This window comes from Pseudophryne corroboree, chromosome 4 (genome assembly GCF_028390025.1).
Source record: "Pseudophryne corroboree isolate aPseCor3 chromosome 4, aPseCor3.hap2, whole genome shotgun sequence".
Lineage (NCBI taxonomy): Eukaryota > Metazoa > Chordata > Amphibia > Anura > Myobatrachidae > Pseudophryne > Pseudophryne corroboree.
The window spans coordinates 694876295-694890695 of NC_086447.1; the positions used below are offsets into that span (position 1 = coordinate 694876295).

The window sequence follows — 14401 nt, forward strand, 5'->3', positions numbered from 1 at the left end:
GTAGTCTGATGTACACAGTAGAAATATAACCTATGGAAAATAAAATCTGTTTGTTACATGGGACTCTTTTATACAGTATTTATATTGATAAACCCCTTCGTGACCAGGGAGACCCACAAGGATACTGTACTTACAACATACTGGCCTACTCTCCGGGAACAGCCGAGAGCCTCCCGAAAATTAAGTGGCACTCTTGGCCACCCGGTAGAGTGGGCAAGCTTCCAGAGTGAAGTGGGCAGACAAGGCGGACAATGATGTGATTTGTGCTGAATCTCGTCATTGTAGCCACATCCCCTTCTGTACAATGCCAGTAAGGTTGACATTTTATAGCAGGGGGTATCACCACAATGATGCAATCACGCAGCCATGCCCTCTCTTACATCCTTTTGTGCCATGTCACACTGCCTCCCCACCCCTCTATGCCAAACCACGCCCCTCGCATCGCCCCCTGCTGTGTGTCTGCCCCCTTCTGGAGGGGGCATTCCAGAAAGTCGGCAACTATGATTTAGTAAAGACTGTACTACAATATGAACTAAGACATTACTTATGGCAGCCATGGCAAGGACGCTAAACTGAGCTCAATCATGCCACTCAGATATTCAGTGGTTAGCTTGCAACTTTTAGTCTGGGGGACAAGAACACAACACTGGCCCATGAGTGGCCCATCCTTAAAATTTAGTTTTAGGAATAGAACATATATTATTGAAGGGCAATTAAAGACCTTTAGCTGGCTTGTTTTCACTTTTCCGTGTATATTGATGGGGCAACTGAAGGCTCCCATGGTGAGAGCCTTTATCAAATATTGAGGTGGTACACTCTGGGCTAGTAATGCCACATATATTGAAATAAAGCATTGTTTCCAATGTAATACAATTCTAACTATTTGTAGTTATTTTTTAATAGCAACTGGCAAGTTATATAGCTGGCTCAAGTTAGTGAATAAGCCATGACAGTAGCCATCAGGGGGACTGAAAACAACAGTCTGAGTAGTAGAAGCAGCACAATGTGTCACTATAATTAATAAGTAAATAAATCAACATACCCTAAGAAATCCTAAAGTGAAAGCCCCTTTTCCTCAACCTGGTCCTGATTTAGGGTTTGACTTCGTTTGCTCCCCAAACGTACAGGTAAATATTGTGTACTTAATAATCATAATAATTTATTATTATTATTATTATTATTATTATTAATATTATCCTTTATTTGTATGGCGCCACAAGGGATCCGCAGCGCCCAATAACAAAGTACATAAATGAATAATCAAAACAGAAAAACAGTGACTTTCAGTTAAAGACAATATAGGACAGGTTCAGGGTATATAAATCTGTGTCAGCAGGCGACAAGGGCCCTCATTCCGAGTTGATCGCTCGCTGCAGATTTTCACAGCGCAGCGATCAGGTAAAAAAACGGCAAAACTGCGCATGCGTACGGGCTGCAGGACGCACGCGCGACGTACTTTCACACAAAACTATGCAGTTTTACACAAGGTCTAGCGACTCTTTTTCGTCGCTCTGTTGATCGGTGAGTGATTGACAGGAAGTGGGTGTTTCTGGGTGGTAACTGAGCGTTTTCAGGGAGTGTGCTAAAAAACGCAGGCGTGTCAGGTGAAAACACAGGCGTGCCTGGGGAAACGGGGTAGTGGCTGGCCGAACGCAGAGCATGTTTGTGACGTCAAAGCAGGAACTAAACATATTGAAGTGATCGCAAGGAAGGAGTAAGTTTCGAGCTTCTCAGATATTGCACAATCTTTTTTTGTAGCAGTTCTGCTAACCTTTCGTTCGCACTTCTGCTAAGCTAAGATACACTCACAGTGGGCGGCGGCCTAGCGTTTGCACTGCTGCTAAAAGCAGCTAGCGTGCAATCAACTCGGAATGAGGGCCAATGATATAAGTATCAGTGTGGCAGAAAAACGCGGGATTTGGTGCCGTCAAAGATGATTTAAGTAAAAAAAATATAAGGACATGAGGTAAGAGAGCTCCACTCGTGAGAGCTTACATTCTAAAGTGTATGTTGGGTCACACATATCTCAAGATATGTCCACATCAAAACACATCAGCAGTGCAGTAATAGGCCTCTATGCTGCCCTGTGCTGTCCCCGCCCGCTAAGTGCATCACGGCATTGCACAGAGGGGGCGGTGCTGCCAAGCATTGGGATGTGCAGCACTGTATATATGGCAGGCTGCCTGCCTAGAGTGTCCAAAGGATGCTTTGGGGGCACTGCCTCAGTAATATTGACTGCAGGGTGCCATTCCAGACAGCCTGCTAGCCAGAAGCAGGGGCCATGGGTGGGGACAATGCTCGGTCACCCCTATTTATGCAACAGACCTACAGAGATGGCACAAATGTAAATACTAGTGTATAGACATGGTTAGTAATATTGGCTGTCTATTACTCAATGAACTACTAACGCATTGAAAACCTGGCACTTTAAAAAACCCGTTACCTATTACATTTGGCCCATGGTAAGTTTTGGAGAACCATATTTTCTTTGCACACCAAAATTTATTTCTCTATCGTCCTAGTGGATGCTGGGGTTCCTGAAAGGACCATGGGGAATAGCGGCTCCGCAGGAGACAGGGCACAAAAAGTAAAGCTTTAGGATCAGGTGGTGTGCACTGGCTCCTCCCCCTATGACCCTCCTCCAAGCCTCAGTTAGATTTTTGTGCCCGGCCGAGAAGGGTGCAATCTAGGTGGCTCTCCTAAAGAGCTGCTTAGAAAAGTTTAGCTTAGGTTTTTTATTTTTTTACAGTGAGTCCTGCTGGCAACAGGATCACTGCAACGAGGGACTTAGGGGAGAAGAAGTGAACTCACCTGCGTGCAGGATGGATTGGCTTCTTTGGCTACTGGACATTAGCTCCAGAGGGACGATCACAGGTACAGCCTGGATGGTCACCGGAGCCTCGCCGCCGGCCCCCTTGCAGATGCTGAAACGAGAAGAGGTCCAGAATCGGCGGCAGAAGACTCCTCAGTCTTCTTAAGGTAGCGCACAGCACTGCAGCTGTGCGCCATTTCCTCTCAGCACACTTCACACGGCAGTCACTGAGGGTGCAGGGCGCTGGGAGGGGGGCGCCCTGGGAGGCAAATGAAAACCTTTTTTGGCTAAAAATACCTCACATATAGCCTCCGGGGGCTATATGGAGATATTTAACCCCTGCCAGAATCCATTAAAGAGCGGGAGACGAGCCCGCCGAAAAAGGGGCGGGGCCTATCTCCTCAGCACACAGCGCCATTTTCCCTCACAGAAAGGCTGGAGGGAAGGCTCCCAGGCTCTCCCCTGCACTGCACTCCAGAAACAGGGTTAAAACAGAGAGAGGGGGCACTAATTTGGCGTTAGAAATATATAAAAGATGCTATAAGGGAAAACACTTATATAAGGTTGTCCCTATATAATTATAGCGTTTTTGGTGTGTGCTGGCAAACTCTCCCTCTGTCTCTCCAAAGGGCTAGTGGGTCCTGTCCTCTATCAGAGCATTCCCTGTGTGTGTGCTGTGTGTCGGTACGTGTGTGTCGACATGTATGAGGACGATGTTGGTGAGGAGGCGGAGCAATTGCCTGTAATGGTGATGTCACTCTCTAGGGAGTCGACACCGGAATGGATGGCTTATTTAGGGAATTACGTGATAATGTCAACACGCTGCAAGGTCGGTTGACGACATGAGACGGCCGACAAACAATTAGTACCGGTCCAGACGTCTCAGAAACACCGTCAGGGGTTTTAAAACGCCCGTTTACTTTAGTCGGTCGACACAGACACAGACACGGACACTGAATCCAGTGTCGACGGTGAATAAACAAACGTATTCCTTATTAGGGCCACACGTTAAGGGCAATGAAGGAGGTGTTACATATTTCTGATACTACAAGTACCACAAAAGAGGGTATTATGTGGGATGTGAAAAAACTACCGTAGTTTTTCCTGAATCAGATAAATTAAATGAAGTGTGTGATGATGCGTGGGTTCCCCCCGATAGAAAATTATGGGCGGTATACCCTTTCCCGCCAGAAGTTAGGGCGCGTTGGGAAACACCCCTTAGGGTGGATAAGGCGCTCACACGCTTATCAAAACAAGTGGCGGTACCGTCTATAGATAGGGCCGTCCTCAAGGAGCCAGCTGACAGGAGGCTGGAAAATATCATAAAAAGTATATACACACATACTGGTGTTATACTGCGACCAGCGATCGCCTCAGCCTGGATGTGCAGAGCTGGGGTGGCTTGGTCGGATTCCCTGACTAAAAATATTGATACCCTTGACAGGGACAGTATTTTATTGACTATAGAGCATTTAAAGGATGCATTTTCTATATATGCGAGATGCACAGAGGGATATTTGCACTCTGGCATCAAGAGTAAGTGCGATGTCCATATCTGCCAGAAGATGTTTATGGACACGACAGTGGTCAGGTGATGCAGATTCCAAACGGCACAAAGGTGTATTGCCGTATAAAGGAAGAGGAGTTATTTGGGGTCGGTCCATCGGACCTGGTGGCCACGACAACTGCTGGAAAATCCACCGTTTTTACCCTAAGTCACATCTCTGCAGAAAAAGACACCGTCTTTTCAGCCTCAGTCCTTTCGTCCCTATAAGAGTCATATCTGCCCAGGGATAGAGGAAAGGGAAGAAGACTGCAGCAGGCAGCCCATTCCCAGGAACAGAAGCGTTCCACCGCTTCTGCCTAGCTCTCAGCATGACGCTGGGACCGTACAGGACCCCTGGATCCTACATGTAGTATCCCAGGGGTACAGATTGGAATGTCGAGACGTTTCCCCTTCACAGGCTCCTGAAGTCTGGTTTACCAACGTCTCCCTCCGACAGGGAGGCAGTATTGGAAACAATTCACAAGCTGTATTCCCAGCAGGTGATAATCAAAGTACCCCTCCTACAACAAGGAAAGGGGTATTATTCCACATTATATTGTGGTACTGAAGCCAGAAGGCTAGGTGAGACCTATTCTAAATCTAAAAAAATTTGAACACTTACAAAGGTTCAAATCAAGATGGAGTCACTCAGAGCAGTGATAACGAACCAGGAAGAAGGGGACTATATAGTGTCCCGAGACATCAGGGATGCTTACCTCCATGTCCAAAATTTGCCCTTCTCACTAAGGGTACCTCAGGTTCGTGGTACAGAACTGTCACTATCAGTTTCAGACGCTGCCGTTTGGATTGTCCACGGCACCCCGGGTCTTTACCAAGGTAATGGCCGAAATGATGATTCTTCTTCGAAGAAAAGGCGTCTTAATTATCCCTTACTTGGACGATCTCCTGATAAGGGCAAAGTCCAGGGAACAGTTGGAGGTCGGAGTAGCACTATCTCGGATACTGCTACAACAGCACGGGTGGATTCTAAATATTCCAAAATCGCAGCTGATCCCGACGACAAGTCTGCTGTGCCTAGGGATGATTCTGGACACAGTCCAGAAAAAGGTGTTTCTCCCGGAAGAGAAAGCCAGGGAGTTATCCGAGCGAGTCAGGAACCTCCTAAAATCAGTGCATCATTGCACAAGGGTCCTGGTAAAGATGGTAACTTCCTACGAAGCAATTCCATTCGGCAGATTTCACGCAAGAATTTTTCAGTGGGATCTGCTGGACAAATGGTCCGGATCGCATCTTCAGATGCATCAGCGGATAACCCTATATCCAAGGACAAGGGTGTCTCTCCTGTGGTGGTTACAGAGTGCTCATCTTCTAGAGGGCCGCAGATTAGGCATTCAGGATTGGATGTTGGTGACCACGGAGGCCAGCCCGAGAGGCTGGGGAGCAGTCACACAAGGAAAAAATTTCCAGGGAGTGTGATCAAGTCTGGAGACTTTTCTCCACATAAATATACTGGAGCTAAGGGTAAAATTATAATACTCTAAGCTTAGCAAGACCTCTGCTTCAAGGTCAGCCGGTATTGATCCAGTGGGAAAAACATCACGGCAGTCGCCCACGTAAATAGACAGGGCGGCACAAGAAGCAGGAGGGCAATGGCAAAAACTGCAAGGACTTTTCGCTGGGCGGAAAATCATGTGATAGCACTGTCAGCAGTGTTTCATTCCGGGAATGGAAACTGGGAAGCAGACTTCCTCAGCAGGCACGACCTCCACCCGGCAGAATGGAAACTTCATCAGGAAGTTTTCCACATGATTGTAAACCGTTGGGAAATACCAAAGGTGGACATGATGGCGTCCCGTCTGAACAAAAAACGGGACAGGTATTGCGCCAGGTTAAGAGACCCTCAGGCAATAGCTGTGGACGTTCTGGTAACACCATGGATGTACCAGTCGGTGTATGTGTTCCATCCTCTGCTTCTCATACCTAAGGTACTGAGACTTATAAGACGTAGAGGAGTAAGAACTATACTCATGGCTCCGGATTGGCCAAGAAGGACTTGGTACCCGGAACTTCAAGAGATGCTCACAGAGGACTTATGGCCTCTGCCGCTAAGAAGGGACTTGTTTCAGCAAGTACCATGTCTGTTCCAAGACTTACCGCAGCTGCGTTTGACGGCATGGCGGTGGAACGCCGGATCCTAAGGGAAAAAGGCATTCCGGAAGAGGTCATTCCTACCCTGGTCAAAGCCAGAAAGGAGGTGACCGCACAACATTATCACCACATGTGGCAAAAATATGTTGCGTGGTGTGAGGCCAGAAAGGCCCCACGAAGAAATTTTAACTCGGTCGATTCCTGCATTTCCTGCAAACAGGAGTGTCTATGGGCCTCAAATTGGGGTCCATTAAGGTTCAAATTTCGGCCCTGTCGATTTTCTTCCAGAAAGAAGTGGCTTCAGTTCCTGAAGTCCAGAAGTTTGTCAAGGGAGTATTGCATATACAACCCCCTTTTGTGCCTCCAGTGGCACTGTGGGATCTCAACGTAGTTCTGGGATTCCTCAAATCACATTGGTTTAAAACCAGTCAAATCTGTGGATTTGAAGCATCTCACATGAAAAGTGACCATGCTCTTGGCCCTGGCCTGGACCAGGCGAGTGTCAATTTGGTGGTTTTTTTCTCAAAAAAGCCCATATCTGGTTGTCCATTTGGACAGGGCAGAGCTGCGGACTCGTCCCCAGTTCTCTCCCTAAGGTGGTGTCAGTGTTTCACCTGAACCAGCTTATTTTGGTGCCTTGCGCCTACTAGGGACTTGGAGGACTCCAGGTTGCTAGATGTTGTCAGGGCCCTGTAAATATAGGTTCCAGGACGGCTGGAGTCAGGAAAACTGACTTGCTGTTATCCTGTATGCACCCAACAAACTGGGTGCTCTTGCTTCTAAGCAGACTATTGCTAGTTGGATGTGTAATACAATTCAGCTTGCACATTCTGTGGCAGGCCTGCCACAGCCAAAATATGTAAATGCCCATTCCACAAGGAAGGTGGGCTTATCTTGGGCGGCTGCCCGAGGGGTCTCGGCTTTACAACTTTGCCGAGCGGCTATTTAGTCAGGGGCAAACACGTTGGTAAAATCCTACAAATTTGATACCCTGGCTAAGGAGGACCTGGCGTTCTCTCATTCGGTGCTGCAGAGTCATCCGCACTCTCCCGCCCGTTTGGGAGCTTTGGTATTATCCCCATGGTCCTTTCAGGAACCCCAGCATCCACTAGGACGATAGAGAAAATAAGAATTTACTTACCGATAATTCTATTTCTCGGAGTCCGTAGTGGATGCTGGGCGCCCATCCCAAGTGCGGATTATCTGCAATACTTGTACATAGTTACAAAAATCGGGTTATTATTGTTGTGAGCCATCTTTTCAGAGGCTCCGCTGTTATCATACTGTTAACTGGGTTCAGATCACAGGTTGTACAGTGTGATTGGTGTGGCTGGTATGAGTCTTACCCGGGATTCAAAATCCTTCCTTATTGTGTACGCTCGTCCGGGCACAGTATCCTAACTGAGGCTTGGAGGAGGGTCATAGGGGGAGGAGCCAGTGCACACCACCTGATCCTAAAGCTTTACTTTTTGTGCCCTGTCTCCTGCGGAGCCGCTATTCCCCATGGTCCTTTCAGGAACCCCAGCATCCACTACGGACTCCGAGAAATAGAATTATCGGTAAGTAAATTCTTATTTTTTATAGTGATGGTGAATATAAAATTGCTGGACATTCATTTATCAAATACAAGTTAATGAATATAGGGGGTAATTCCAAGTTGACCGCAACAGGAATTTTGTTAGCAGTTGGGCAAAACCATGTGCACTGCAGGGGAGGCAGATTTAACATGTGCAGAGAGAGTTAGATTTGGGTGTGGTGAGTTCAATCTGCAATCTAAATTGCAGTGTAAAAATAAAGCAGCCAGTATTTACCCTGCACAGAAACAAAATAACCCCCCCAAATCTAACTCTCTCTGCACATGTTATATCTGCCCCCCCCTGCAGTGCACATGGTTTTGCCCAACTGCTAAAAAATTTCCTGCTGCGTTCAACTTGGAATTACCCCCATAGTGAATTCTGTTACTGTAGTACACTTTAAAATGTAATTCTGAATTATCATTCCTTTGCAGGCTGTTTGCAGAACCAATGGTCATTTTTCTATCAATGTTCCTAGTTGGTTTGGCCTCCATAAGATTGTAAACCCTATGGTGAAACGTATGTGTGAAACTGACAAATTAGTCTGCAGCAAGACTTGCCTCAACGCTGCTGACATTGGTTTCATCATTGATGGTTCCAGCAGTGTGGGAACAGGAAATTTCCGCACTGTTCTACAGTTCATAGCGAATATAACCAGCGAGTTTGAGATTTCAGACACAGACACAAGAATAGGAGCTGTGCAGTATACGTACGAACAGAGGTTGGAGTTCGGCTTTGATAAGTACAGTACGAAACAAGATGTGGTTAATGCCATCATGAGAATAGGCTACTGGAGTGGAGGCACGAGCACAGGAGCAGCCATAACCTATGCATCTGACCAACTGTTCAGCAAATCTAAGCCAAACAAAAGGAAGATCATGATTGTAATAACTGATGGGCGTTCATATGATGACGTGCGGGCTCCAGCTGCAGCTGCTCATCGGAATGGTAATTGGATTTAAACATTCTTTGTAGAAATTCTTCATTAGATTGAATATAGTAACAATTATGATGAACAAGTTGACCTGTTGCAGATCTATAGTACATTAACCCTCGGCAACCAATCAGCAAGTTTGATAATGAAAGCAAAGGATTTATTGGTTGCCATATAATTTTCCCATTTAAACTTTGTTATTAAACAACGTCCATTTAGTTCACGTTTTGTATGTTTTTGTTTGTCCACTTATTTCATTGCTGTCTGATTAGATGGATTCAGTATGATTTACCGGCGGATGGGATGTCGGCTGTCAATATACCGACAGCGGCATCAGGGAGAGCGCAAAGAGTCCCCTTGCGGGCTCGGAGACTCGATCCTCTCGCTACAGGATCTATTCCCACTCTATGGGTGTCGTGAACACCCACGAGTAGGAATAGTTCTGTTGATCTGGGATTCCGGGTGACGGCATTGTCAGCTGTCAGGATTCCGGCATCTGTATCCTGACTGCCGGGATGCCGACAGCCGGCAAATGAAACGCATCCCGATTAGACATCATGTACATAAGGGGGCCATAGAGATGATCCCACAAGGTATGTCTCAGTAGCTAGGCTGTACCCAATATTCACTGGACTGAGCCTCTTTTTCCCATGGTAAAATGCAATGCCCCATTTAAAATGTACTTTTGGATGGTATGACCTTATTTCAAATATAAGAGTATTATATATATTTCAGATTATTGTTTATTATTTTCTTTTTATTATATAAAGTAACTTGCATTTTAGGTTTAATGGTCTATTGATTTTTATCTTACGATTATATCCTACTAATTTGGTATTAAACTTTCTGCTAAATTTAGCTTTTTATATATTTGAAACAACTGATATATATATATATATATTTTTGTTTCACAGGGGTGATTGCATATGCTGTTGGTATTGCCTGGGCAGCCCAAGATGAACTAGAATCCATTGCTACTGATCCGGATAAAGACCATTCATTTTTCGTGGATGAATTTGACAGTCTCTATAAGTTTGTTGGGAAGATTATCCAGAACATTTGTACAGAGTATAATTCTCAACCACGAAACTAAAACGTGTTGGCTTAGCTTGTTCAATACTGCATGGATAACAGGGTTTCTGGCAATGAATATACCAACAACTACAGTGATTTATATGTTGATTTAGAGAAGTCTCTTTTTAAACACAGGCATGGTGGTGACCTGATCCATTGCAGACCAGTGTTTGCTTTCCAGCTGTGTGTTGCAGCCTATGTCTGCACTGAGAGTACGATATTATATCACAGTCGCAGATTCTTAAGTTCTTAGGAGAAACCATGTAATATTCATTATATTCCATTCATGACTAAGTGCATTATATTAGCCGACCTTATAGTCTCTGGAGCGTAAATAGCACATTATGAAAACTGAGGTCCCAGGAAAACTTGTTTCATACATATCTTGTTGCGGAATACCGACCCCTAGATCCCGGCCGTTTACAATCCTGCCGGTCGGCATGCCGACCAACAGGGACTATTCCCGCTCAAAGGGGGCTTGTTGCGCTCGCCCCATCCCCCCCTCCCCCCGCGGCCATTCCGCAACTGGGATGCCGCCGTCGGTATGGTCCCCTGACCGTCGGTAACGCATACCCAACCCCTTGTTGCAACAGTTGTTAAAGCAGATGGAAAATATTTTTTTTATATAAGTTATAAATGAACCTATTCATAATTATGACATCATTTTATAAAAGGGTTATATTAATATGATGAGATGGTGCCCTCTAGTGTCAGGTTCCAAGAATTATACATCATATGTGTTTAGAAGACATTACAATGTGATTCCAGAGCATTGCGTGAGTGCTGTTACATCAGTGTCTTTTTCCTCTTCTATTTCTTTAATGAAGTATTCACACAGAACATTTTTCAGTTCACTACATAGGTATCATTGTTTTTTTCAATTGGCAAATTATAAGAAGTCCTTTTCGCTCTTACATTATAATTAAAGATACGTTATGTAGCTGGCTGTAAAGTTATCTATGTGAATGCCTTTTAGGATGATTCCACAGCGTCCTGAATTTGGTCCTTATAGGGTCACGTGACACCATTTTTTTAAAACAACTAAATATAATTCGTACAACTGCATAAAATGCACATTAAATATATATTATTATTTTTTTGGGGGGGAGACAAAAATCACCATGGTAAATTAGTGAGAGATTATGAGTTATGTTTCTTGATTTTTTTTATATTGTAATTAAAATGTCTTTAATAAAAAGCAGAAAATATAATGCATATATAATAATGTCATATATAATATTAAATTTGTACAGTTTTACAAAAAGTTTCATGTATATAAGAATACTTTTTTTATTATACTGAATATGTTGCAAGAGAAGTAACATATCTAAAGGCAAAAGAAAGTTTTACACTGCACACATTGTAAACTACTTTCTGACTTCCAGTTCTATTTAGGACACACTATCATAAAAAAAATATTATAATTAAAGCCTAAAAATATGGATAGGCTGCCTTTGTTGTGTTTGTATTTCAGTCTTAAACTGTCGTTACTAATTCATTGATATTGAATTATCTAATATTGGTTATCTGTAGCCATGTAGAGTGGTAACAAGTAACAAGAAACAAGGGGGTAAATTTACTAAGATTCGTATTTTCCCGTTTGAGGTCAAAGTTCAATCACGAATGACATCGAAAGTGTAAATATGCAACTTTTTGAATTGATTACGACTAATTTACTAAGCTGCCGCATTCTGCATTTTCGGGTTTTCCGATGTCGATGTCATTTGTTTTTTTTTGGCAGTGTTTTACGTGAGTGACTTGTAAAACACTGCCGACTTTAATACAATGAATCTCGGCCGGATCTGAGAGATCCGTGCTGGGCTTCATTGTGCACTTTGTTAAAAAAAAAAAAGTTTAAACTTAAAAAAAAAATTGTGTGGGGTCCCCCCTCCTAAGGCAAACCAGCCTCGGGCTCTTTGAGCCGATCCTGGTTGCAGAAATATGGGGAAAAAATGGACAGGGGTTCCCCCATATTTAAACAACCAGCATCGGGCTCTGCGCCTGGTCCTGGTTCCAAAAATACGGGGAACAAAAAGAGTAGGGGTCCCCCGTATTTTTGAAACCAGCACCGGGCTCCACTAGCTGGACAGATAATGCCACAGCCGGGGGTCACTTTTATACAGTGCCTTGCGGCCGTGGCATCAAATATCCAACTAGTCACCCCTGGCCGGGGTACCCTGGGGGAGTGGGGACCCCTTCAATCAAGGGGTCCCCCCCCAGCCACCCAAGGGCCAGGGGTGAAGCCCGAGGCTGTCCCCCCCATCCAATGGGCTGCGGATGGGAGGCTGATAGCCTTTGTTCAAAGTGATTGATATTGTTTTTAGTAGCAGTACTACAAGGCCCAGCAAGCCTCCCCCGCAAGCTGGTACTTGGAGAACCACAAGTACCAGCATGCGGTGGAAAAATGGGCCCGCTGGTACCTGTAGTACTACTACTAAAAAAATACCCCAATAAAGACAACACACACACACCTTGAAAGTATAACTTTAATACATACATGCACACCAACATACATACATACTTACCTATGTTCCCACGCAGGTCGGTCCTCTTCTCCAGTAGAATCCATGGTGTACTTGTAGAAAAAATTATACTCACATACTCCAGTGTAGAGGGCTCCTCTGCTTGTAATCCTTTTGTAATCCACGTACTTGAAAAAATAAAAAAACGGATACCCGACCTCGCACTGAAAGGGGCCCCATGTTTTCACATGGGATCCCTTTCCCCGAATGCCAGAAACCCACTCTGAATGATGTCTAAGTGGGTTTCTTCAGCCAATCAGGGAGCGCCACGTTGTGGCACCCTCCTGATCGGCTGTGTGCTAATGTACTGTCTGACAGGCGGCACACGGCAGTGTTACAATGTAGCGCCTATGCGCTCCATTGTAACCAATGGTGGGAACTTTCAGGTCAGCGGTTGACCGAAAGTGACCTCACCGCTGACCTGAAAGTTCCCACCATTGGTTACAATGGAGCGCATAGGCGCTACATTGTAACACTGCCGTGTGCCGCCTGTCATACAGTACAGGAGCACACAGCCGATCAGGAGGGTGCCACAACGTGGCGCTCCCTGATTGGCTGAAGAAACCCACTTAGACATCAGTCAGAGTGGGTTTCTGGCATTCGGGGAAAGGGGTCCCATGTGAAAACATGGGTCCCCTTTCAGTTCGTGGTCGGGTGTCCGTTTTTTTTTTTTTTCAAGTACGTGGATTACAAAAGGATTACAAGCAGAGGAGCCTTCAACCATGGATTATGTGAGTATAATTTTTTCTACAGGTACACCATGGATTCTACTGGAGAAGAGGACCGACCTGCGTGGGAACATAGGTAAGTATGTATGTATGTTGGTGTGCATGTATGTATTAAAGTTATACTTTCAAGGTGTGTGTGTGTGTGTGTGTGTGTGTGTGTGTGTGTGTGTGTGTGTGTGTGTGTGTGTGTGTGTGTGTGTGTGTGTGTGTGTGTTGTCTTTATTGGGGTATTTTTTTAGTAGTAGTACTACAGGTACCAGCGGGCCAATTTTTCCGCCGCACGCTGGTACTTGTGGTTCTCCAAGTACCAGCTTGCGGGGGAGGCTTGCTGGGCCTTGTAGTACTGCTACTAAAAACAATATCAATCACTTTGAACAAAGGCTATCAGCCTCCCATCCGCAGCCCATTGGATGGGGGGACAGCCTCGGGCTTCACCCCTGGCCCTTGGGTGGCTGGGGGGGGGACCCCTTGATTGAAGGGGTCCCCACTCCCCCAGGGTACCCCGGCCAGGGGTGACTAGTTGGATATTTGATGCCACGGCCGCAAGGCACTGTATAAAAGTGACCCCCGGCTGTGGCATTATCTGTCCATCTAGTGGAGCCCGGTGCTGGTTTCAAAAATACGGGGGACCCCTACTCTTTTTGTTCCCCGTATTTTTGGAACCAGGACCAGGCGCAGAGCCCGGTGCTGGTTGCTTAAATATGGGGGAACCCCTGTCAATTTTTTTCCCATATTTTTGCAACCAGGGCCGGCTCAAAGAGCCCGAGGCTGGTTTGGTTTAGGAGGGGGGACCCCACGCATTTTTTTTTTGAAAATTTATAACATTTCCCCCCCCTTCCCACTGAAAAACATGCACGGATCTCATGGATCCGTGCATGCCTATACAAACACGGGATAAAAAAGCAGGTCTGTTTTTTTTTAGCACTTTTTCACGATTTGTATTTTATCACGGCAGTGTTTGGCTATTGTCGGCAGTGTTTGTGTTTTGCACTTTTTAGTAAATTCCCGATTTCTACCAAATTGCAGGCGTATTTGACCGATGGTGTATTGATTCGTGATTTTTTCCTAGGACTTCCAAAATATTACGAATGCCCTCATCACT

The 14401-nt window shown here is 45.3% G+C and overlaps 1 protein-coding gene across 3 annotated transcripts in view; it reads left to right on the top strand.

Moving 5' to 3' along the window:
* Positions 1 to 11475, top strand: part of VIT (vitrin) — a 293710-nt gene extending 282235 nt beyond the window's left edge. For all 3 annotated transcript variants that reach the window (XM_063917916.1, XM_063917914.1, XM_063917915.1), the window contains 2 exons: positions 8476 to 8989; positions 9890 to 11475. In XM_063917916.1, coding sequence (XP_063773986.1) covers positions 8476 to 8989; positions 9890 to 10068 — 693 coding nt within the window. In that variant the 3' untranslated portion in view covers positions 10069 to 11475. The remainder of the gene's footprint in view (positions 1 to 8475; positions 8990 to 9889) is intronic.
* Positions 11476 to 14401: the final 2926 nt, after the last annotated feature.